General features: G+C 39.5%; 1 protein-coding gene across 1 annotated transcript in view; it reads right to left on the reverse strand.

The window, feature by feature from the left end:
- The window catches only part of LOC137166692 (versican core protein-like), a 129,450-nt gene that overhangs the window by 73,315 nt on the left and 29,122 nt on the right, over window positions 1-27,013 (reverse strand). Inside the window, exons 4-6 of the mRNA XM_067568539.1 lie at window positions 21,140-21,314; window positions 20,906-21,033; window positions 6,705-6,998 (exon numbers count right to left, since the gene is read on the reverse strand). Of these exons, the coding sequence (XP_067424640.1) occupies window positions 6,705-6,998; window positions 20,906-21,033; window positions 21,140-21,314 (597 nt within the window). The remainder of the gene's footprint in view (window positions 1-6,704; window positions 6,999-20,905; window positions 21,034-21,139; window positions 21,315-27,013) is intronic.

Genomic DNA, 27,013 nt, shown 5'->3' on the forward strand with positions numbered 1-27,013 from the left:
ATATTAACATTAAATAGAGCTGCAGAAAAATAGAAAATAAAGTCAGCATCAAAAAATATATTTATGAATAAAAAGGCAAAATTTGATTCACAGGTATTTGAGGGCTTTGTAATACTGGTTATTTGTGACTTTTTAGGTGATTGTCAGGTTTTTATTAAAATGTTTTCAAATCCAAAAATTTAACAAATTCATGCCTGATGTGCCATTATTATTCATTACTTATTAACTGGTAATCTCTTGATAAAAAGTTTCAGATATTCAATGAGGAAGCAGAAATAAACAAACCAAAAAATAAGACCAAATGCATTTGTTTCCGCAAATTCTAACAAAGAAACAAAACAAAAACAATAAAGGATTTTGTTTCTTAAAGAGGAAGAACACAATATAAATTCTATGTGGTTTATAGTTCGGTAGCCAAATTTTCTGCTGGTGCAAATTGGCAGAACCCCACTGAAATCCAAGGAGCAGTTCTGAATTACACAATCTCTAGAATTGTTTCAGCTACACTAAATAAGTGCTTTATCACTAACATGATTTATAAAATTTTTCATGGATATGATTCAGATTTGTAAACTTAACCGAGAAGAGTTAGCTGAGACACAGATGCTTCTTCTTAGCGAAGACATCTACCAGCATTTCTTTCTGCCTTTACAAAAAAAAAAAAAGTTGTTTTTTTTTTAATAGGCTCCAACTCCAGTTTTAACTACTTGCTTCTCTATCCAGATGTTTTGTATTACAGTATTCCTTGCACAGTGTGTTCAATGGGCTGTCTTTGTGCTTCTTCTGATGTGAGACATGAGGCAGATTTTCCTAATAAAATGCATGAATCTTTTAGCAGCAAGAAAGCAAGTTATCTCATTGCTTACATCAAAGGCTATCCTGTATTGTTTTCAATTGATTCCTTTTATATTAAAAACAACCTGAATGAAGTTGATTTTGGAAGGACCCTATGTGAATTGGTAGAGATATTGTACTTTTTCATTCTCCAACTGTTTACTTTATGCTTTCACTCTGGAACAGCTTTCTTCCTTCTTATTCACTGTTGTTTAAATAAGGTCATTAAAATAGTGGAGTAATATTAAGACCTAATAATTTTATCTAGGAAAATACACTATATGGCTTGAGAACAAAATGCTTTAACTTTGAGACCACAAACTGAGAAGTTTAATAAGAAAGTTATATCTGATTTACTCTCTGGAGGCAGACAATTCTAATTTTACTTACATTTTACAAACAAAATAGGTATATATTTTCAGGATATTTAGGCCCCAGTTTAACAAGGTATTGAAGCATGTGTCTAACTTTAAGCACTTGAATAGTTCCTTTGAAATCAATAGAACTACTCACATGGTTAAATTTAGGCCTAAAAGTACTTAAGTCTCTAGATACATTACACATTACTACCTTATGAAACATGCCCAGCAACTTACAGTATCCCTACCATTCAAAATGCAGAAGCTCATCAACTCCACTTTTTTAGCAGATAAGAAAAAATAACCCTCCATACTTTGATCAATGGTTGACAAAAAAGTAGTCCATGATTTACTTTCTAGCTGCTGCAGTATTAAGGGCCTGATCCAAAGCCTAATGAAGTCAGTGGAAAGACTCACACAGACTTCAGTGGATTTTTGATCAAGGCCTAAGAAAAGAAAAAAACAATTTTTCCTCTCTGTAACAAGTGGCCATAAAACCAGTATCCATTAGAAATGAAGTCACTTTTGGCTGAAATAATATTTTGTTCTACTGCAGCTGAGCATCAGTGTTCAGCAAATTTTGCTCTGTAATTAATTCTTTTTTTTTTTTTTTTAAACATTCCCTCTCCCACCAAAAGCAATCTTAGATAAAAGACTTTTTTTTTTGATGATAGCCCTGATTCAGCAAAGTATGTGAGCAACTCTAAGTTCAAATGTTGCCACTTTAGGCATGATCTTAAGTGTCTTACAGAATTGGGGACTAAACATGAGCTTAGGGAAATAAACACCATAAAACAATTAATAAAGTAGAGATTAAACTTCAAGAAACTTCAGAGAGATCTGTTAGCAACCAACAAGAAAATTAAAGATAATGAGCCATATGGTTTCTGTAAAGCAGAAAAAAAACATACACGATCAAAGTGATTTTAAAAAACAAGATTTTAGACTTAAATCTCAAATAATTAATCTTAGCCCATTTTATTTTCCAGAATCAAGACTATTTGTATAGTATGGTTTTGCAACTGGAAACCAAACTGAGTAAATTTTAAACTGAAGTGTACTACAGCTAGATTTTGTGGGTGGTGATCCTGGGTGATCACCTGGGTGGTGATTTTATTTGAAGCTAATAACTACTGTTTTGTAATTTAAATCTACTCTCCAGGTTTCTGATTTCTTATATATATATTTTTTTTTAAATAATCTATTTAATTCAGTTTTTAGACTAGCAATCTTCAGAATGTGGGTTGGAGGTTTCTTCTAACTTTAACTGAAAAACTAAATTCAATATATATAGAATTTCCACCAGAGAGTTTTAGTCACAAAAAAGACTTCATGCTGGACTGAAGAAAGAGATGTCTCCTTTTTTAAATACAAAATTTGTTTTGATAATCATTAAGACAGATGCCTTCTTTGGCACAGATCTGTTGCTTTGGAGCATTTGAAAAATCCAATCCACTAGCTGGCTTCTAAGGGCTAGAATCAGTCTTTCTGGAGCTGAGAAGCATATGTTTGCATGTGTCCCATAAATTCCAATCGGACTACTCATAGAGGATGATATTACTCAGCGTGAGTAAAAGTGGCGAACTCAGGTCCTTAATCACTGCCATTTCATTTCATACTAAAAACACAAGTAACATTCAAAACATTAAGTCAATGGGAATGTCACCAGCTTTCAGGCAGTAGTACAAGGGAGATTTGGGGGCTAAACAAGGGCTCCCAACATGACCCTGTGGCCAAAAGAGTTAATACTATCCTGGGATGTATAAACGGGGGAATCTCAAATAAAAGTAGAGATGTTATTTTCCCTCTGTATTAGGCACTGGTGAGACACCGCTGCTAGAATACTAGTTCTGGTGCCCACAATTCAAGAAGGATGTTGATAAATTGGTGATGATTCAGAGAAGAGCTATGAGAATGATTAAAGGACCAGAAAACATGCCTATAGTGATGGGGAAAGGACCTCAGTCTATTTAGCTTAACAAAGAGAAGCTTAAAGGGTAACTTGATTATGGTCTATAAGTATCTACATAGGGAACAAATATTTAATAATGGGCTCTTCACTATAGAAGATCTAATGGCTGGAAGTTGAAGCTAGACAAATTCTGACTGAAAAGAAGTCATAAATTTTTGACAGTGAGGGTAATTAACCACTGGAACAATTTACCAAGGACTGTGATGGATTTTCCATCATTGACAATTTTAAAATCAAAATTGGATGTTTTTCTAAAAGATTTGCTCTAGGGATTATTTGGGGGAAGTTCTCTGGCCTATGTATACAGGAGGTCAGATTAAATTATCACAATGGCCCCTTCTGGCTTGGAATCTATGAGGCAGAGGAAACTACTGGGACACAGTAAAATGTGACATCACTGCTTTCAACTCTATGAACATCTGTTTTGCAGACTTTAGGCACGGGTGCTACCTAGATAGCTCTGCTTGGTTTTGCCGTCCAGAGGAACACCGTGTGTTTCCAATTAGCAGCCTTTGATCTAATAAATGAATGTAACAATTTTTTTTAAATTACTTTTCGTTAACACAAGTCCCCTTAATGCCAATATTCAAGCATTAGGGGGAAAACATAACAAGACACATTATGAAAATACTGACAGGGCACTAGGCATCGTACTCAGGTTTGTGTAAGGTTTTTAGGAACCAAGATTGGAGTATGGTGACTGCTGCGAAGGATGTGCTCGTAACCACTTCCATGTGGAACAGCTGTGTCTGAGCCTCAGATCAGGGATTATTGTATCACACAGAGCCTCACAGTGACTGTGTATTGCATTCTCATGGGGGACACTGGGCGAGACTGTGACATTTAAACCACAGTCCTGAACAATGTGGAGCTATCAGAGAGATTTTTAACTATTTCACAATGTCTCTAGTGTTGCCTCTTGTATAGCAAAAGTGAGCAATCTCACTCTCCATCGAAGCAGACTGCTGCCACCAGCATGCTGGGCCTGTTCTGCGGGCTGATTCGGAGGTCGGGTAGGTTCTCAGCTTCTCCACCTTCCTCTGCCTCGTTTTTGGAATCTTGCTCTTGAGGGAAGAAGGCCAAGCAGATGCACAGGTAGTGCTATTCTGCATAGTTCTTGAGGAACCATGTCATAGGAGGTAAAGTTTCATACTAGCCTTTTTTCCCCTGTGTGTTCACACAGAGGCTCACATCAGCTGATCCACTAGATTTAGATCTTACTCAGCATCCTCCTTCCTCATCACTTGCTCAGGAAAATCTCCTTCTGATCATTGAAGAATTACAGTTTGTTCCTGCCAGGTACTGAGTACTGAGACACCTGGGTGAAATCTGCAGGTTCAGGTTGACCAAAACATTTTGTAAATTTGTGTTGAATTCACCACAATTGTTTTGATTGGAAGAAAAAAGAAAATGCAAAAAAATATATATATATCGAAAAAAATTGAAACATTTCCTTTCCGCATTTTTTCAACAAAACGTTTCAATTTTTCAATTCAAAATGTCTTTTCGTTTTGAAATTTACTTCCATTTAGTTAGCAAAATAAGAAAACATTTTAAAAAGCTCAAATGTGAAATGAAATGTTTTATTTCAGGTCAAAAAAATATTTCATTTGACCCTAAATGAAAACTTTGACTTTTCAGTTTGCCAAAAATTTCAAAAAAATTTCATTTGGAGGGGAGTCCAAATGAATTTTTTTTCAATTTTTTGGAATGGCTAGCAAACTGAAAAATCAGTTATTCACACAGCTTTACTTCTGAGAGGAGCTGGGTGCCTTCAAGTCTCTTAGATATTAGTGGGAGGGCATTGAGTTTCTCTGAGTAGGCATTTGGCAAGATTGGTCCCTGAATGAGTAGAGAATATGGCCCAAACACACACACACATATATATATTTGTTTCCATAAACAAAAAAGGGAGGTAAATGGTGAACTCTGTGACACCAGACTGTAGCATTTGGTTTTATTTAGTACTGATACAATACTGAATGCAGTTCAAAATGCTAGCGAAAACATTTTGAAGCAATTCACTGTATTCCCAAACCATATTAGTTTTGTTTATTGTTTTTCATGTAAAAGGATTGAAGATATAAATTGTCTTTTTTTGGTTTGCAAATTCATAAAATCTTTACATCTGTGAACATTGCCTGAAACACAAAGCAAAGGGAAAAAAACAATGATCCCATGCAAATTCTTATGAAGGATATTTATAAGCACCAAGGTATGTTCAAATTCGCTTTAAGGAAAACTTCTTGAAAGGACAGTCAAAGTACAAAGTACAAATTCTATTTTCATAAGGTGAAATTCACTCTACACACCAAATACCCAGTAGCCAGACTCTATGTGAGTGAAGAGCAACTGGACTGGGGAGGTGAAATTCTGTGTTCAAATTGAGGACTAGGGTTCCAGCCTTCAGTTCAAAACACCCACCTCCTCCAAACAGCCACTATTCCAGCCCATTGTAGGGCCTTCTGAAGTCCCTCCACAACAGGGTGAATTTCATACTTTAAAATGAACATAAGCAAACAAATTGCAAATATATTGAGTCACCTCCCACTTGAGCTATAAGACAAACTCAATTGTGTAGATGAGTCTGGGCCCAATCCTGCATGAAAATTGTCTATTTATGTAGATAGTCCCTCTGAAGTCAATGGGACTATTTCTGTGAGCAGTTTTATAAGATCTGACCCACAAACAGTAGAAAAAAAACTATTCAAAAACATGAAAGACAAGAGCACATGGTGACCCAATACACCAATGTGTTGAGTACCTTCAACTCCCACTGACTTCACTTACAGTTGAGAGCAGTCAACATGTCATGTCATGCCCATGGGTGTGTCATCAGCCATGGGGTTTGAACCTGAGATGTCGGGATCATAAAACAGAGCCCCTACTGTTTGAGCTAAGAGATACAACTCTACAGCAGGCTATCAACCTCTATCTGTGGCCCAGCCTCCACTAGCGGGGTCCAGAATGACACACTGAGTGGGTATAACTTACCCTTACTGAACGGGCCCCAAGAAATTAGAAGTCCTGAATTAAAGGCCCAGTAATTTAACATCTGGTCATGCAAATACTCCTTACTCATTAACTTTAATGGGACTAGCCATGGGAATAAGGATTTAATTGACATCAATAAAAAGGAATACTGCAGTAAGGATGGGTTGCAAGATCAGGCCCTGATGCCTTAACTCAGCCACACTTTGGCCAGGCATTGCATCATCTACAATTCTAAAGCACTAGGAAATCCAATAAATCCTGGTAGGCTGTTGAAAAATGTGCACCACAATGTTGAGGCACAAGAGGGCAAAGATGAAACCTTATCTCAACATTTCTTCTCTCCTTAGTGCCTTGTCCATCAACCTTAATGTTATTTCAACAGAGTTGTTTCCGTTTGGCTTCTTTGTTTGTTCTGTAAAGCTACAGTAATGAAATGTTTTTGTTACAATATACATGCTCTGTAAGGAATGGAATCAAGCAAAATGGCAGGTTAAACCCTTTTGTGACCGAAATGCATTCTTAAAATCACAATAAAAAAAGCTTACGTTGAAAGCAGTAGGCATCAAACTTGTTATGTGGGTAGGGAAAGCCTGTTTGGTTCTCATAGCGATACAGGGTTCTCACCCCAAGTAAACCTCCTCCACACTGGATTCTAGCCACAGACACGGGATAACGAACGCTGCCATCAGCCAGCCAGCCGTAGTCACATTGGTCAAAACCATTCCTCCAGGCAGCATGCAGGTCTCCAACTGTGGCGAGAACTGCATCCTTTTTCTCACACTCCTTTTTAGCTTCTTTAAAGGTTAGCTTGTTGGGCCGTGTCACATGGAACACATCACCTAGACGAATAAAAACAAAGATGAGTTTTACTGAACAGTTCCCTCTTGATACTCCAGTTCTGACTGCCTCTCCATAATTAACATGGAGACTCACTTTCCAGTATCAACTCAATTTAGCCCCGTCCCCACCATTAGATATCTAGAACAAGGTCTTTCCCTCCAAATTTTGCATGTGTGCTCTGTGGCCAGAGGACCACATCTGCCCCAAATCACACTATGTACCTGCACATGAAATTCACCCACTCACCACACAGCACAAAGATTGAATCTGTGGCCTTTGTTATGCAAGGGAGATTGTGCAGGGACTGGAGTCAGACTCATGTCCTCAACATACAGGCAGGGCACAGAGGAGCGAAACCATCTGTGACTTCTACTTGACCCCTGGGCTGTAATAATCACTGTGACTTCAGTGCACTCAGTTAACCTGGAACATGGTTTGAGAGCACCAGAAGTTATTTTTCTCAGCAAAAGCAAATCTAGTCTCTTACATCTGCAGGCCTTTGCCCTGACCCTTCTAGTTATTACATTCGAGGCACAAAAAATGCTAATGTCCTTTACTGGCTACTGTAAATCAGTTTTCAAAGTGATATTTCTATAAGTCAGATATTGATAGTGTGCCCCATGAAAAGTAAAAGAGAATCAGCACTGGACACATATTATTGTATGCCCAGAGTTTGTGACTTCAGCTGAAATAGACAAATTAATGAGAAAGATCCCTTGTGCTCTTTGGCTTCAAATGAATATTAATCTCCAAGTAACAAATTTCCACTTATAAATTACTGATGGGGGTTGAACAAAATTAATATTGTGTCTTAGAATCAGTTCCAATGTAAATTGCCATTTTGTGATCAATCTTTTTGAGGGTTTTGTTTTAGCATCTCAGACAGCTGGTCCTTCACCCAGCAAAATAATAACAACAAACTTAAAACCCACATCCTAGGAATGTTGCAATTTTTGACACTTTCCTCTGTTTTGTCTAGACTTAAGATTGTAGTTAATGAAACTTAAAGTAAAAAATGTTCAGTTCAAGACAGTAGTGTAAACTCAAGATGCTTGTTATGAGAAGTTGATTTTTCTCCCATCTTCTGTGGACCCAATACAAAGGGTTCCTATTGCTGAGGTGAGCTGCTTAGCCACATTGTACATGTGATCTGTCTTGCCTATGTATTTGTCTCTAGATAACCTAGTAAAAGACAGACAGAGAGACATCATCCCCATGAGCAGGTCCATTCACATTAATATTACACTTGGTTTAGGCCTGAAAGGAATGCAAGTGTGAAAGAAGGCAATGGAACAATTTTTTCCTCCTTTTTAGAAGCATTGTGATTTGTTATTACAGCTGTAATGTCAATTTCATGGCATGAGTTTCCTTATACAAATTGTAGGGAATTTCTAACCTAGGGATAAATCACTGTAGCCATTAAGGACTGGATTAGACGTGCTAGGGATAGTTCAGGGTAAGGAAAGCACAGATCCATATCACACTGAGTAGCATCAGGAGGCAAAATGCTTCTTTGAGCTCCTTAGACCTCGGGGGGAGTATGCCTATTACTATATACTATTATAGAAGAAAGCTTGCTCCTCTGTGCAGGCTAATTCCAGTACATCGGCCAATAAAGTGAGGGATAGGGTATAACCACACCTCCACCCTGTCCCTATCGGAGCACTGTGCAACACTGGAGCAGTAAGATGCACCAGGACTGCTGTTCTGCATTGCCCTTATGTGGTCCACAGTTATGCCCTCACATCATAGCCAGGGAGAATCAGGCCTTAAAGTGAATATATAAGAAATGAGAATGTATTAAAAAAATGGTGATTAAAAGGGGGAAAAAACACGATCTTTATTACTAAACAGTATTTCATGTTACATAAGTGAGGCAAGACAGTCTTCCAAAGCATGCATTTTAATTGATTTGCTAATGGCTCAAGAGCCACAGGTGTGACATGCAAAGAGCAAATAAAGCCAATCACCTCCACAGTATCTGTACAGGAGAAATTTAGTACAAGGATGGAAAGAAATGAGTGAGCTGTACAGGGACAGATTTTCAGTGGGTGCAAACTGGAGTTGCTCCATTGAGTACACTGATTTACACCATCTGAGAAACTGGCCCAAACTCTGTCTGCAAACAATTGTTCCAACTGGACCAAACTGGGCTTATGAGTGATACTGTTAAATTACTATATAGATATATTTATTCAGCTGGGCTGAGATCGGGACTCCTTTTATACAGGCACAGTATGTTCCATAAAAATTGGGGCCCATATTTTTGCACCCGCACACTGAATTGTTCATACCATTCTGCATATTTGTGCCTCTTACTACCGGATTTACATGTGCAAATGGTGGGTACACATTTTCATGGGAGCATATTGTGCCCACGCCATGCTGAAAATCCACCCATCAATGTCACACAAAGAGATTTTTATATGGAAGGAACCCTGTCTGCATTTGCAATGTTAATAATATTGCACATTTGAGTGGTGGGTGGAGGGCCCTTCTTTCTACCAAATCTAATGACAGACCAGGGGCCAAATTATTTGGTTCGTTTTCTAAATGCTGCTTCTGTAACAAAAATGCCATCTGTGTCTGAATCACAGTTTATGAGCAAAAGAATTCATAAATGCTGAAAACAAGAAACAAAAAATATACATATAAAGAAAAATGCAGACTAACTAAAATGGGTCAAGCTGCCTGAAGAGAGCCCAGCTTTATTCCCACTGCCCCCAATTTGACATGATATGGGCTTTTTGAAGCTGAAGGCACAAAGAATGCAAAAAGGTGGCAAAACAATCAGCAAAATACTTCTGTCATTCCACTGTGTATTGTAAAGATTAATTTGTTTCAAGAATGCTAATGTGAAAATAAAAAATTTAACTGTTAAAATAGTACCAGTTTGCCTTTGTTCAAGCCAAGAAATTAGATATTTAGAATCCAAAACTTCTAGTTTCAAAACAACCCAGTAGATGTGTCCAAACCAAATTCCAATTAACACACACTGACATTATCAGAAATTACCCTGCAATCAGTCTGTCCTATCTGAAAAGAAATTACAAGTCTACATGCCCATGTTAATTTGATCTGCATTTACAAGAGTGTAATAACCATCACAACCAAACATAAAAACAAAATCAAACAAAAATTGCAAAACTCTAAATGGGTCTGGATATATAAATCTGAAAACTTATAAAAGTTGCCCTGCAGTTTTCCAAAACAATTAAAAAAAAAAAGTTTCCTCTGTTCATTGAGCGCATAGGAGGCACATTTCCAAGCCAATTATCAGATCGTCCACAGGTATTGATCTGATTTCCACTAGCACCAAATATATACCTGATTTCTGAGACTTAACCGAGAAAGAGAATTATAATATGCTCAAGGGGCTGAGTAAGACCAGTGTCTGTCATCTAGTTTCTTAGTTCTCACTTTAATTTAATTTAATTTAATGGATGTAAGAACCAACTACTTCTGGAAGAGGAGCAAAGAGTTTCTCTGTCCAAATGGTGGTTGATGAAGACATGGTGCTGCAGTGGTTCTTACTACCCCAAGGAAGGGTGTGCCATGTACTCCCTCATTATAGCTCTAATGACAAGTGCTGGTACAAACAGGGGGCATGCTGCTACCCTGATACAAACACACTGGTGTAGTGAATGCTGAGGAGAAAACTAGCTGGTATCCCTTTCACTCAGGGACAGCTGGCTGACAAATTATTGGTGTTTCTTGTGCATGTGCTGTAGGGGAAGGAACGGGAGAGAAGGATATAGCTGTGCTCTCCTCACATCCCACCAGCACCCTGCCCTGTACATATATCCCAACAGCAATGGGGAAATCCCTTGTATCTTGAGATATCTGAAGAAAGAGCCAATCTCAGTTTATTGTACCCCGGGTCCCTCCTTTCATCATAGCACAACTTATTCATACTTCTCTCCATTTGTGTCTTCTCTATATACTATTCCCTCAGCACAGGAGGAGAGGTAAATGTGAGCAGCAAGAATTAATTCTGAAAAGAAGCTCATTTAAACTCCTCTAGGAATTTCATACAGACATGGTAGTAAATGATTCTACAAGGAGCAGGTATGCTCAGGCTGTGCTTCCCATCTCCCAGGTCTCCACTTCAAAATTGGCATAGAGGCCATCTGTGGGATTTGGGAAAAGGCGTTCTCTTAGGCGCCAGTCTTTGCTTCCACTGGTACTGGTCAAATTTGGCTGCTGTTTGCACTCATCTTATCCCCTCTGAATCCCCAAACAGAAAGAAGAATTTGGCCCTTACAGATTTCCTGTAAGAAGTTGCTGGTGAAACTAATAAAATATATTTACCTAATGGTGTAGTGTCTCAAAATAACTCCTACCTTGGGCTTGGGGGTGTTAAGTCTCATACTTAGCAGGGGGATTACTCCCATCACACATCATGAACTGCTTAATTATGCTGTCTGGAAGCTCCAAGGTTTCCCAACCAAAACTTTAGGAGCACACTTTTTTCACACTTTCAGGAAATAAACAGAAAATTCCTCTGGCAGATGAGTGAATGACATAACCCCCATCACCAAGGCAACCAAGAATCAACTTTTCTTTAAAAAAATGCCAGGGAGTTAAAAGCAATTTGTAATGTTTTGATAGCTGGAGTCCATGCTGAGAAGTAACTCAGCAAAATTATTAAGGCAAACCCAGGACCTGGAGCAGAAGTGGAAGGAAAACTAGCTCTGACCATACCCTGTAATAGCAAAGGTGAAATGGAAACCATGACAATGTTTTGATTACAGACAATAATGCAATGTGTATTATTCTTGGCCCCTTTCTCAAATCAAGTTTCAGGTTGATCCCCTACCGTCAGCAGTCAGAGCACTGAAAGAATCTCCAGGATTTTCCTGTTGTGCGTGTTTGTATTGCTTAGTTGTAAAAAGCACCTGACTAAAGTGTCTCTTTTACAAGCTAGATGGGGAAGCCAAGTTTTTTGTTGCAGACAAAGGCTGATTCACTACCACCACTATGCCAATAAGCTTTTGGATCTAAAGGCTTATCAGGTGGATTTGTAACAAGTTTCATTCCTTTGAAGCTTAATTCACTTATTCACTCTCACCAGAAAAAGTCTTACTGAGTCAGGACAGTGAGTGAGTGAGTTTCATGAACCATATGCTTTAAAAGCAAGCATGAAAATAAGGGTGGGCTAAAACCCCAGCCAGAGGGTCCTCAGATAGCATGGACTCACTAGCCCAAAGTCCCTCATAGAAGGGATTAGGTGTGGGGCAGTGTATCTCAGCCATTAGAGCCAGCATTTCAGACCCATAGTGTCTGTGCCCATGCCTTTTCCAGCACCAACCACTTTAGAAGAACTAAAAATGTTAAGGGCAACCTCTGATTTCATTTTTTAAATTTCTATCTTTTTTCCCCTGTGTAGCCCTGTCACAGTTTTGGGGTAACTGTGCCTCTGATCCCCCTTCATGAACTGCTCAGGAAATTCCCTCTTGGGTCTTAGAGTTCTAGCTGTCACCTCTCTGGATAGAGACTTGTGACCCTTCCTTTCCCTTCTGACCAGGGGTTTAGACTCACAGCTTCCTTGCATTTCACTGTGTTTACCTCAGCAGGTCTGTCTACTCTCCAGCCCCCGTGCTTTGCTTCCTCTCCAAAGGCTATGGTCAGTGTATGCCAACAGTTACCAGTAACCAAACAAGTTTTCCAAAGCAGAGTACATTATTTGAGAATACAGAGACAGCATATAAAACAATAAAAAGATCTAATGTATATTTAAGCTTATCAGTGCCTCCCCCACCCCCAGTTCCATGTAATCCATGGCAGGTTCCAGTCCTTCCAAACCTGCAGGGTGTTCTTCCCCTCCCTCTGGACAAAAGGCATGTCATTTTTTGGATCAAAATGAAGACCTGTCTGTCACTTCAAGCTGGCCCTTTACCCAGGCTCTTTCTTTGTCTTCTGAGGCTCTTGAACCCTGCCAGGATCAGTATATCCAAACCAACTGACAGGGTGGCGAGCTAGATGGGGAGCTAGGTGGCAAGCATCTCTAGAACTCTTTGCTGGTCCCAGGAACTGCAGTAATTACCCACCACTGTTTTTAGTGCCTGGAGGTGCTGCAATAACCCTCCTCCATGGCACAGAACACAATCCCTAACCCACAATGATACATATGACCTGTACAGATAACATTCATGAAGTTAATACTACAGTCGCAAGATATGATTGTGTTAGTCATATCAGTCACAGCCCCTTCTGGGGGAACTACTGAGCTACCAAGAGTGATAGGGCTCCTTATTCTGCCCTCCTCTAGGGCTGTGACCCACCACAGGACCAAGGGGTTGTTTCACTGCCTCCACCTAGTGGCTGGGTGCATAAACTAATAGCCCAGTGACCTCTAGGACATTACTATGTACACAGGAAATTAAGGACCAACAAATAAGGATAAAAAAAATGTATCCTTTGACAGGACAGGGGTAAATTAAAAGAAGAGAAGGGGTAAATTAAAAGGCAAGGGAATTTGGAATATTAAATAAATAAACAATCTGCCAATCCCACAGCAATAAACTCTAAATATCCACTAACTAGATAAAAACAATAAAAATGCTCCAAAGTCTCCCCACAAGCCTTAGCTGCTTGGTGGAACTGGAGCAATGTGAAGAGCTAATGTGCCTTACTAGGCATAGGCCTGGGTATAGGTTGGCTACCCCAACACTGAGAAACCAACAGTTCTCCATTTTGGGTGAAGTAGGTCGTGCTGGGCGGGGGGGAGGTAGACTGGGCTCACTTGACAGGTAATCCTCACAGGTACAACGGAGCCTTGGGGCTCAGTCTCTCCAGGCTTTTGGCCAGTCTCAAGCCTTCTGGCCGAGAGAGACAAAATGACATCTCCCCTTCTGCTTCAAGAAGCAACTCCATGGCTGCTTCAACTGTTGTAAGTTGATGCCCTGCAGCCAGCTTTCTCCCACCGATACTGTCCCTGCCTGGGCTCAGCTCACTTAATGGGCAGACCCAGCCACGTGCAGGCTCACCGAAGTCTGCAGTTGTTTGCCTGATCATGTCATTCAGACTCTGGCCTGCTAACTTCTCTTCCTCACATATATTGTGTCTGTCCAGGCACAGCCCACGCATTTGGGTGGTTCCAGCTATGTGTGGGCTCTCCACAGCCTACACTTCGTTGCCCTGCTCATTAGTCGAGACCTTGGTCCAGCTCGTACACTCTGTGTATGTGTCCCTCAAGCACAGGCGTGGCAAGCAATCTCAATTGCAGTTCCTCTTCCACAGACAGCCTTGAAATCACCTAAATGTTGGATGCCCCATTCCCCATTTCTATTAATATTAATAGGAATCAAGTATCAAAATCCCTTAGGCAAATTTGAAAAATCTGATCCCAAAGAAACAAGCTGCTAGGTTCCACTCATAGATCAGGAGGCTGACAGAGCTGAAGATTATATATGTATATGTACACACATATATATACACACACACACACACACACACAGAGAGAGTTGGATACTCACCAAAAATATTATCTTGTTAACCTTCCCCAAAGCTCTTAGTCCTATTCTGTGCCAAGTGATGTGATAATGCTAGACAGGAATTTATTACATTTGGAGGAGCTGGGAGGATATACTGTTTTCACAGGCCTGCACCAAAATGCTCAGATGAGCTTTGGGAACTGCTACACCTCACTTTACTCAGAAGTAGCAGCTGTGACCCAGCACCACAGTTTTACTGGTTCTTATTTGTTGATAGGGGCCAAGTGAGTTTTGAACCCTCCGTAGTCTTTTCAGGCAAATCCCTTTCAGGTGTGCCCTACTCACAGGATAAGTATTTAGGGTCTGATCCAAAGCCTATGGAAATCAATGGAAAGACTGCCATTGATTTGGATGGGGTTTGGAGGGAGCCTTGAATCCTCAAAAAATACCCTAACTCTGAGGGTTTACTCTGTAAGGATGTTCCTTTTTATTCTTACACAAATTTCAATGACAACAGCAAGAACTGTATGAGAGTGAATGGAAAATATTCAAATACCATCTGATTTTCTATTGTTTTCCTACACCAAGATGGGGGGAAAAAGGTGCGTCACAGAAACCCCCCCAAAAAACCTTTCCTAGCACAAATCCTTGTTTCCATGTTATACGTGGCTTCTAAGAAGGAAGTTCCAAGGCTTTGCCAGTGGGCACATCCCCTCGCCCTCCATTTCATCAGTGGGCTTTGGCGAAGGGATTTCAGTTAGACTCCACTGGCATCAAATTTCAAATTCATACTTATCTGGGAACAGAACTGGAAGACATATTTTCTAGTCATTCATTCCAAATCAGTAAGTATTGTATATCACTGGTGGGACACTTGTTTCAGGTAGAAGTGACGCTAAATAGGCACTTAGGTTATAGAGAGGCCTTTGGAATTTAATCCCTTAGATTAATAGTCCATTTATGAGACCTTTAACTGCAAGAACAGGTTTACTAATAAATGTATTCAAAACCTCACTTAATGAGATGAAATGAACTACAAAAAGTTTAAATCAACCTATTATAAGCCACCATGCCCACACCTCATTTAATAAAAGACTATTTCCAGTCTCTTTTTATCATTACAGTTCAGACATGTTATCCCACATAATAATTCCCCCATTTTTTTAAAACAAAACAACATATTTTACTCATAATTATGCACAGTTTTTAATCTCTATGGCTTTTCTCTGAACAAGGAAATCATAAGATTTAGTCTAGATGGCTGGTTTTAATTTTGGCTAATTGTTTGTATTTCATGGAGAAATTCATGTCTCAGGCAATGTAATTTTATCAAGCCAGAAAGGAAGAAAGAAGAAAGCTGAAATGCTGCTTGCTCATTTACATCTTTGTCTGTAGCTAACCAAATAAATCATGTGAATTCAGTGCATATTTAAGCTAAAGTCTATTGCAAATATTTCCATGCTCTTTATGAGACCATCTGGTCTAACATTGTCCCTGATACAAGACCAATATACCTTGGCTCCCAGCTATTGCACTAGCATTTCTATGATGAGCATCTTATGGGCTAGATTCTGATACTCTTTGTCAAGCAGCTTCTTACTCTATGAGTAGCCCCACTGACTTCAATTCTACTATTCAGGGAGTTGTAATGGCCAGAGCACAGACAGCTGGACCAGCAGTGTCTGCTGGGCTACGGTCAAAAGCAGGAGTCAAGACTAGTTACCAAACCAAGTCAGGAAATGGGCATCAAGGTCAAGGCAGGCCAGATTCAAAGGCAAGTGTGGGACAAAAGATGAGGTCTGAGGCAGCAGCCAGCCAAAGACTGCAGTGTGGCTCAGACAGCTCCCTAGGCTAACTTCCTGGTTTAAACAGTTGGTGTGAACTGATCAGGGGGCAGCAGGGTTCGATTGCACTGGCCTCTTCGGGCAGTACTTCCTGTGGTGCCTAACCCTCCAGTAATTGTTAGGCGTTGCTTCACCTAGCTCCCCAGTGGCAACATAGAGGTGTCCATCATCCAAGACCCTGTAACCGCAAGGTCTAGATACGGAGATCCTTACAGGAGTAAGGTACCATTTAACGTAAATAAGGCTAGCAGATCTGGCCCTTAATCAACATCTCAGAATAATACTTGCCTATGTTTGGATCCAAAGAACTGAATCATAATTAAGATGAAAAATACCCTCTCTGAGCCCAGTTCTGTGAGGTGCTGACTGCCCTCCATTCCCTTTGTCTATCACGGGAGCTGAGGATGCAGAATTAGGCCCTAAATAAATAGGGCAATAATAAACATGAGACTCCAAATCCTAAAAGCTGTGGCCTGCTTCCATGGAATTCATGTGTTATTTATGCACCAAACAAAACAAACAATGTAGTTTTATGCAATGTTTATTCTCCACATAAATTACTTGTGTCTGCAGTTTATCAGATTCTCTATTCTCCATGGGCAAATGGTTCCACTCATTTATTCCCTTTGTGCTATGTAATTTCCTGCATTTAAAATCACCTTTTGTCCTTCTAACAACCATTTTTGCTAGAAGCAGAGAATTATCATGGTTCTTTAACCCTTAAATGGAAAGGTAAAAAGCCCAACATCTTGCTAAATTTCTAGGGACCTGCTGGCAAGGGTATGACAAATTACCATTTCAAAGCATAGCCGGCTCACCTACTATATCTTCTTGCATCTGGTTTCCTCTATGCAAACAGTTCAGGAGTTAATTTCATAGATGGGTCTGTTGCATGGCAGTATAAAATACTCATGCCACATATCCATACCCAAGCTCTAAAAAAGATTTTCTCCTAATTTTTTCTGAATTGGACATTGCATTCCATTGAGAACTTGAGCCCAGAAAAGTGAAAAAATATGAACATATAAAAACAGAAGGATCTCAGACTAGATGATCATGAGGATATCGTCTGGGATTAAAATTTATCAAGACAATAATGCAAACTGTTTTGCAACCATTACCAACAGTGGGTGCTACCAGCGGCCCACTATCATTACAAGCAAAAAAAAAAATAGCATTAATGCACTGTTTATGTTGAGAAATCAAGCCCTCAGAAGTTAGGAAATTCCATAAACCATGTTGCTCCTCCATGGTTAATCTAGCCACACTTAAATCCTATACTTTTTATGAAATATGTTAAAAACAAAGGGCCAGATCCCCAACTGGCTTTGCTGGTGCTATGCTGATTTACACCAACTGAAAAGCTGGCCCTGAAACAATAATATGTTAATGTTTATATTTTACAAAAAAAAAGCAGGAATATTTATACCACAAGGAGCAGTTAATGTTACCTGACTATCTCAGGGGGCAGTAGTGGTGTATTGAGGCTTTCACTTGTTCAAATTTAGCCCGTTTCTAATAATGAATAAAGTGTTACTGCAGTTTGGTGACTTACATGTGGTCTCAGTCCAATTCCTAAAGAAAAAATATCCTCACCACAAAAGAACACTACCAGGATTGGCACTAGTTGGCACTGTTCTTGGCAATCTCAGCACGGAAACTGTTCCCAGGTGGATACCCTGAGCACCTCCTCATGGCCAACAGCCCCCCTGCCTTAGTTTCTCCTGTCAGAGGCTTCCTCAATAATTCATAGACCCTTTTGTCCATTCCCATCCATACTCAAGTTCTGATATTAACAAACATTCAAAATAAAGTTCTCCAGCTCTTCCTCAAATCCATCCCATTACATCCCTATTAGGTCTCTCCCATGCTTTTCCTGCCTGTAGTCTCACTCTGCAAGTCTCAGGTTTCTGGAGCCTACTCTCACCCATTAGCCTCAATAATCCACTTTGTTCTCCCTGAAAACCCTCTGAGAACTCAAACTCTGCAGTTTTCCATTGCTCTTCATAGGAGAAACAGGTTAGAGCCCCGCAGTGGGACTGGGATCCTGCGGATCCTGCAGGACCACTGCCATAATAGTGGGAGTGGATAAAATGTACTTTGTTGTGGGTGGGATTGGGTGGGCAAGGAAAAAAAAACCAGACTGCGGTAATTTGTGAATTTGCAGGAAAACACCAAATCTCTCCTAAATGTGTCCGAAAAAGAATTCCAGTAACACAAAGCAAGTTTTTCTTTTTTTTTAAATAAAGGTTTTAATACTTAAATTTAAGCAAGGGATAGAAAGAGATTTGAATCTATTATATCAGGAGTTAAAGTATTTTAAACATGGTTTAAGCAAGATTTGTTTTATTCTTTTAGTGGCATAAATTGTGTATGAATTCTATTTATATATCTCAACCGATCATTCTTGAGGGGAGAGGGAGTTTAGTAGCATGAGGGACCGAAGATTTTTCCAGGTGGAAGAGGGATAAATATGCAAGAAACAATGTGGGAGCGGGTTGGATGGGCAGGATGGGACAGGAGTAAGATTTAAAAAATAGTCCCGTGCAGGGCTCTAAACAAGATGATCCCTGCTCAGGTGTGTGCCTTGTGAGAAATCAGGGTTGGTTGGCCTCAGGCCTCTAGCCCCTTACGTGCCAAGCCACCTTGTTACAAAGACCAAGGATTGAATGGGCCACAGAGACTGAGCTACTATCTAGCAGTGATCTCCCCAGAACAGGGTGATGGCCCATTGACATTGCTGCTGTATCTGTTAGGTGGATAAAGGGAGGACTTTAGGCTGGACTTTTCACAAATGCTCGTTGTTGGTCTAACTCTGCTTCCACTGAAATCAATGGTAAAACTCCCACCGATGTTAATGGAAGCAAAGTTAAGCCAATGATGAGCACTTATGAAAACCCCATCCTTATTATGCAGGGCCCTCAATCTAGCATCTTTCATGACCACTTGCTTGATTTGTTTTTTAAATTTCAGAAAAACAGCATTACAGACATGTATTTGTCTTTAATGCATCTTTGCCTTTCAACAATGGTTGCACTAAACTCACATTAATGATGCTTATTTAAAGAAATAACGATGCTGTCTCTTAGCACCAGGAAGTGACAGTGATATTATGAACAGAAAACATAATAGGTAAAAGCTAGAAGATCATCTGAACAGTTCTCTTCTGGGTGCTATTTTGGACCCAGCCCTGCTTCTACTGAAGTTCCTAGCAAAACTCCCATTGACTGAAGCAAGTGCAGGATCTAGCCACATAGATTTTCAGAACAGAAGGAGAAATTTTGGACAATAACTCTGATATATAAAAAAAACAATCAAAACCTTACAATTTATAATTCAATTGTTACTCCTTGATATAAATATTTGAATATACATAAGGTTCAGCTGGTTCAATGCTCCATTGACATCAATAGAACTATACTAACTAATACCAGCTGAGGAACTTGCCCAGAAAGCTTATATTTTGGAATTGCTAGCTCGGGTAATGTGTTAAGATGGAACAGTGGAACCTTAGTTGAATGAAACTCTACTTACACGGGAAAAAAAAGTGAAAGTTTCATACTGTTTCAGTACATTGAAACATGACAGCCAGCACAAAGCTTGAGTAAGAATCTACGTGGAGATGGAGGGAGTGGGGAGAATAATTATCTTTATGTTTTAAATGTTTGTGTCAGTCAGCGTAGTGTCTAAGCACGGAGGTATCTAGAATACACTCCCAAGCCCCTAGAGGGGTGTAGGGTCGTTAGTTAGGCTAACTATAGCTGCTACACTAGCCTATAGGCTGAGGTAAGAGTGTACAGGGATCACGACATGATGTGGGAATCTGCGGCCATTGCACCCTCACATCTCACACCCCTCACCCAAATCCTTGCTGTTTTGAGGCTGGCACAGAACCCAACTTTGCTATAGACCTGGGTTCAAAGTCCCTTGGTCCTCATGATCCATCGTTGCCCATCCTCCACACAACAGAACCACAACTGCTCCACAGTATAGGGAGGAATTTCACATGAACTGATGTCATAGTGTGGAATGACAGAGAGTTCTGCTAAACATACTGCACACGTCTCACCAGAAATATGTTATGCTGCAAAAGCCTTCTCTTTTTTTCAAAAAATCAGCATTAAGCTTGGATTGTGATTTAATAGCTACCTAAATCTGGAGTCACTGATATGTAAGCACCTTAACTATATACTTTAATATAGTCAGTACATACAGTACATATAGTCAGTACTATAGTAATATAGTCAGTACATAAACTATATGCATCTTTAGTTCTGTGCAGTACATCCAAATGTTACAAACATTTGTTGAAGTATCTATCTTTTTTTAGCATTCTAAAAATGTGAGGAAATGTTCCAATAGCAGCTTTGCATTCAGGACTACTGTCACTAACTATAGCAGCTCCAGACCTGAATACCCATTTGTGAATTACCACCTCCACAGTCTCCTTTAATTAAGGCCAGCTATACCACAAACTATAGGTTCATTTCATCCAACAATTCCTTTTCATATTCAAAATGACTAGAATGTATTTTATACTGAAGTTCTTATTTTACTGTCTTGCCATGTTAGATTCTCCAATTATTTTAGCTTTCAAAGTGCAACATAAACATGGAACTATCTTACCTTGCAGGTGATCCACATAGCAATATACATCATAAGTTTCATTGGGAAGACGGAACCCATATGTTCTGACTCCTTCCTTTCCCATTTTATCTCCATAGCAGCCAACTCTGGGTTGTCTGATTGGATACCTGAAGTAGAGTAAGTTAATATTTATTATTACAGTAAGTTAACACTGTATTGCATTTTAAGCCTATTAATTTGGGGAAATATTGTCAAGAGGCAATCTGAACTCACCTAACAGTCTGGTCAGACAACCAGCCAGCATCACATTGCTCAAATCCATCTTCATATGCAGCTTTCAGTTGATCAGGGTTTGCTATGACAGCACCATTTTCCAGACAAGCCTGCTGAGCATGCTTAAAATTCAGAGTGTACCTACTGGTTGCAGCACGATAGTGAAATACAACACCTACAAAGACAACAAATTCATGGTAGTGACAACAGTTGCACCACATTTGCTATGTTCATTATCCAGTAACACTATCATGATACAACAATAATAAAAACAGAATAAGATGACTCCCTCCCGGTACAATAATATTAGCATGCTGTTACAAGACTTTCAGTAGTAGTATGTATGATCATGTCTCCCTCTAGTGACTGCCAATAATGGCTAGATAACAGCCTGCTACTATCCATAGTTGGAGAAATTCTTTTAGCTCAAGTGGTAGAAACCTGTGATTTTGGTGAAGAAGGTCCCAGGTTTGATCGCCACATAGTAGCGGTTTCTGCATCCTAGATTAGATACAAATATAGTAATACTATTTATAAAAATCTGAAGCTTGGTCACTTTTTATCTTCTATACAATCATATTTTCTTTTATGTACTACAAAATATTACAAGCTACATAAAGCTCTCTCATATCTGAAATGTTTAGTTAAAATTAAAATTAAAATGAAAAATGTTTAGTTCTAGTAAGAGGCCAAATTCAATTCTTAATACATGTGCAAATCCCACTGACATCAGCAGCAGCTGAACATGCATATCAAAGAGCGGAACTGATGGATTAAATTGCCCTTTTCATTTCATTGCTTCGGAAGCATCTGGCACCAGTCACTGTCAGAACACAAGATACTAGGCTAGATGGATCCTTGGTCTGGCCCAGTGTGGCTGTTCTTATGACTAAATGTGTACTAACATTCAGTAGGCAGAACCCCCCTTTTTTTTTAAACTGTTCAAGATCATTCTTCCCCTATTGCCATGCCTTTAAAGTTAAACAGCAGTGGCTGCTGCCTGATGATATTTGAAAAATACAATGTAATAGCACCTCACTAATCATTGAAGTAGCTATTGCATAATACTAAATGTTATGGATTAGCAAATAAATGCCTGTGTTTAATAAAAAAGCAAGGAGTATAAATCACACAATGCACTTTGTTTTCTGTTTTGACAATTTAATTTTATTGCAATATTTCATTATGTGCTAATTAATGTACTCTAATATACTATGAAGAAATGGTGAAGCTTTAGTAATATGAGACTTCAATAGAGTTCTGGGCCATTAAAACTTTGCTGAGACATGGGAAAATACCATTATTTCTGTCTGCAGTCTAAAGTGGACAAATTAGTAAAGTGTAGATTAAAGTGGTTCTACAATTTTTAGAAATGATTATGCTCATGAGACCAAATTCAGATCTGGTATAATTTCAATGACTTCTGAGGAATTACATTGTCTTAATCAAAGGTCTGAATGTGACCCATAGATCATCTACATGCATAGACTTTAAGACCAAAAGGGACCATTGTGATCATCTAGTCTGACCTCCTGCACACTGCAGGTCAAGAACTTCATCTACCCACTCTATAATAGACCCTTAACCTCTGGTTGAGTTACTGGAGTCCTCAAATCATGATTTAAAGATTTCATGTTACAGATAATTCACTATTTACTCTAGTTTAAACCAGCAAGTGGCCCGTGCCCCATGCTGCAGAGGAAAGTGAAAAACCACCAAGGTCTCTGCCAATCTGACCTTGGAGAAAATTCCTTCCTGGCCCCATATATGGTGATTAGTTGAACCCTGAGAATGTCAGCAAGACCCACCAGCCAGACACTTGGGAAGAATACTCTGTAGTAACTCAGAGCTCTCCCCATCTAGTGCCCTATCTCCGGCCACTGGGGATGTTTGCTACTAGCAGTTGCAAATGGGCCACCTGGCATTGTGGGCAATCTCAACATACCATCCCCTCCATAAACTTATTGAGTTCAGTCTTGAAACCAGTTAGGCTTTTTTGCCCCCACTGTTCACCTTGGAAGGCTGTTTGAGAACTTCACTCCTCCGATGGTTAGACATCTTTGTGTAATTTCAAGCCTAAACTTGCTGATGGTCATTTCTTTTTGTGTCCACATTGACCCTTAACTTAAATAATTCCTCTCCCTCCCTGGTATTTATCCCTCTGATGTATTTATAGGAAGCAATCATATCTCCCCTCAGCTTTCTTTTGGTTAGGCTAAACAAGCCAAGCTTTTTGAGTCTCCTCTCATAAGGTAGGTTTTCCATTCCTTGGATCATCCTAGTACCCCTTTTCTGCATCCGTTCCAATTGAATTCATCTTTCTTAAACATGGGAGACCAGAACTGCACACAGTATTCCAGAAGCAGTCTCACCAATGCCTTGTATGATGGTACTAACACTTTCCTATCTATACAGGTATAATAGTACAAGCACTTCCCTATCTAGCCTTTTTCATGATCATATCACACTGGTGACTCATAGTCATCCTCTGATCAACCACTACACCCACGTCTTTCTCCTCCTCTTTCACTTCCAACTGATACATGCCCAGCTTATACCAAAAATTCTTCTTATTAGTCCCTAAGTACATGACTTTACACTATTACATTTTATCTCATTTCTATTACTCCAGTTTTCAAGGTCATCCAGATCTTCTTGCATGATATTCTGGTCCCCCTCCATAGTGGCAATACCTCCTAACTTTGTGTCATCCAGAAATTTGATTAGTACACTCCCATGTTTTATGCCAAGGTCATTAATGAAAATGTTAAAATGAGATTGGTCTCAAAACCGATTCCTGAGGAACTTCACTAGTAACCTCCCTCCAGCCTGACAGTTCACCTTTCAGGATGACCCATAGTTGTCTCCCCTTTAACCAGTTCTTTATCCACTTTTCAATTCTCGTATTTATCCCCATTTTCTCCAATTTAAGTAATAATTTCCCATGTGAAACTATATCAAATGCCTTTCTGAAATCAGTAAGATTAGATCTACTGCATTTCCTTTATCTAAAAAATGAGTTATCTTCTCAAAGAAAGAAATCAGGTTAGTCTAGCATGATCTACCTTTTGCAAAACCATGTTGTATTTTATCCCAATTACTGTTTACCTCTATGTCCATAACTACTTTCTCATTCAAAATTTGTTGAAAAATCTTTCATATAACTGAGGTCAAACTAACAGGCCTGTAGTTTCCTGTATCACTTTTTTCCCCTTTCTCAAAAAGAAGTATTATGTTAGAAATTCTCCAATCACAGAGTACAACCACCAAATTTACAGATTCATTAAAAATCCTTACTATTGGGCTTGCCATTATGTAGAATCATAGAATCATAGGACTAGAAGAGACCTCAAGAGGTTTTCTAGTCCCGTCGCCTGCAACCAAGGTTCTGAGGTTTTAGAAAACATACTGCACGTTTTATACATTTTTTTAAAAAACACTCTGTATGCAGTAATATAGATTGATGCTAAGGGGCCAGATTCTTAGTTGCTATATGCTGATTTACACCAGCTGAGGATCTGACCTAATGGGTTCTATTATTAATAGTATGCACAAATGATACAGTTTTTTAATGGTATGTTATTTGATACTGAGTTTATAGCTCAGTCTGAAAACATGTAAAGTGACAAGTATGTCACAGCTGTTCGGCTGGCTGGCTGGCTTCTTTTTAATCTTCACAACGATGTCATTTTGACTCTGATTTAGAGTCATGAGTTGCGATAGTCTGCACTTCTGATAGTTGGCTGATCTGCTGCAAAACAATTTCATTTCTGCAGATGAACTCTGCCACGCGGTACAAACAGAAAAGGGCCTGATAAGGCAGCAAATATGTAGAGGTGATGATGACAGCACTTCCTTTTCATTTTTTAAACTTCATTTTGCTGTAAATACAGGAGAGTTTTCCCAATGACTGACCATCTTGCCCATATGTCTAAAGTAATAGCTTTTTTTTTTTTCAGTTAGTAGATCTTGCTAATCGCTGATGTCTAAATAAGGCAGAACTAAAGAGTTAATATTGGTGGCAATTTAAAGTAGCTCTCTCAATGTTGAGAGAAAGTTTTTAGTCATTTATAAGACTTGGAAAGGAACTTAGAGAATGCTTTGTTCTGTTCATTCTCATCCAGAAGGTAAACTTCACCTATTCTTAGAGTATAAGGCTCTTCCTTTTCCAGTGAGGAGCCAATGGTCATAAAAGAGCCTACAGAATGAATAGAGAGGAGAACATCAGTATGTATAAGCCTGTGTAATGACTGCAACAATTAGAAGACCCCCTGGGGCTAAGGAGATTAAATCACAGGACTTCCATTGTTTCAGTTAGACAGGGAGAAAGAGAGGCAAAATCCATTGTCCAAGATTTGGCAGTTTTAAAAATTTGTAAAGGATTTTTCCCTGAGTCTATTTGTTTTAAGAAAGAAAAGGCAATAACAAAGTTGTCCTGGGAGCAAATAAAGCAACTGGAAAACAGGCTACAACAGTGCAATGTTGTCACAGAACATCTGGCGCACAAAATAAGTATAATTACAGGAAGAAGCACCAGTGTCTGTAGGCGAGAGCACTTAAGAAAAGTATTTTGCTGCATCCAAAATTTAAAAGAACTCATTTTTGGCTGAGCACAAAAGTGACTTTTAATCAATTACCTGTTTGTTATATTTATTGAGAAAGTAAAATTTAAGGAGGGATTTGATTCTTAAGGGAGTAGTTTAGTTAGAAGAAAACAGATCTGTTGTTTCACACCCCTGGGCTGTAACACTGCTTGGCTATTTGCCAGTGTATTATGCTGCAAAATCCATTGCTGTTACTAGGAAAGGCTCCGATAATACAGCTGTCACATTACTATGGCCTACAAATCAAAGCAGACTTTCAGTAGTGGCCTCATGCCTTTGGAACCCATGCCCTCCAATGGCCTATCACAGCCTGAGTTTGGCAAGCTTCATGGAACTTCGAAGGATTTCACTGGCCGGGTGTTTGATTTAACTTTTTAATAATAGGAACTGATGGGAGTGGGGAGAGCTGTTAAAAAGTGGGGGGCAGTTATTTTGTTGATTTGTATCAACATTAGATGCCCAAACTATAAACTATAGAGGACTGGGAGAATGATTTGCAAAGCTGGCAGTGTGGTGAAGCAAACAAAGAGCTCAACTGTCTGGTAAGCACAGTCATGATTAAGTGGCAATGCAGACATACCTCTCCAATGTCCCCCATTTTAGTCTCAAAGTTAATTATGCATCACACAAATTTGGTGACCCCCTATACTTTTATTATTGAAAATCATATATATCAGGAACAAAGAAACACAAATTAGAAGTTATAGAAACAGTTGATTATATGGCAGGAGGGAATATCACAGCATTCTAAGGGCTTGTCTACGCTTACCTCTAAGATTTGGCAGCAGTCGACCGGAGTTACACCAGCTACGCAAAAAACTTGCGTAACTCCTGTCGACTTCTCTGCGTCTGTTCTGTGTGTCATCTTCACTGCACTGCGCCGACGGGAACCGTGTTCCCGTTGATGCAGCGCTGCGCCACTTGAGAAGGTGGTCTTAATACATCGATTTCTGGATCGACTGAGCGGGTCTTCACTGACCACTCAGTCGATCCAGAGAAGTCGATCTGACGGTGGCAACTTTGCCGCCGTCAGTGTAGCCATATCCTAAGTTTCCTGAATGAATAATTCATTTGTATCCTTTATGTTATGTTTTGGTCACAAACTGCATCCCACACATGGGTCTTCAGAGCTTGAGAGGGTTGAGTACAGAGTGGCATGGCCCAAGCAGGAATACATTTGGCATTGATTACCAGCGTGCAAGGGGAGTGGATGAACTGCTACTCTCCTGTGCACCCAACCTCCTCAATGCCCCCCTTTGAGATGGCTAGC

Source organism: Emydura macquarii, unplaced genomic scaffold (genome assembly GCF_026122565.2).
Source record: "Emydura macquarii macquarii isolate MOO-44397 ecotype Brisbane River unplaced genomic scaffold, CSIRO-AGI_Emac_v2 contig_2897, whole genome shotgun sequence".
Taxonomy (NCBI): Eukaryota; Metazoa; Chordata; order Testudines; family Chelidae; genus Emydura; species Emydura macquarii.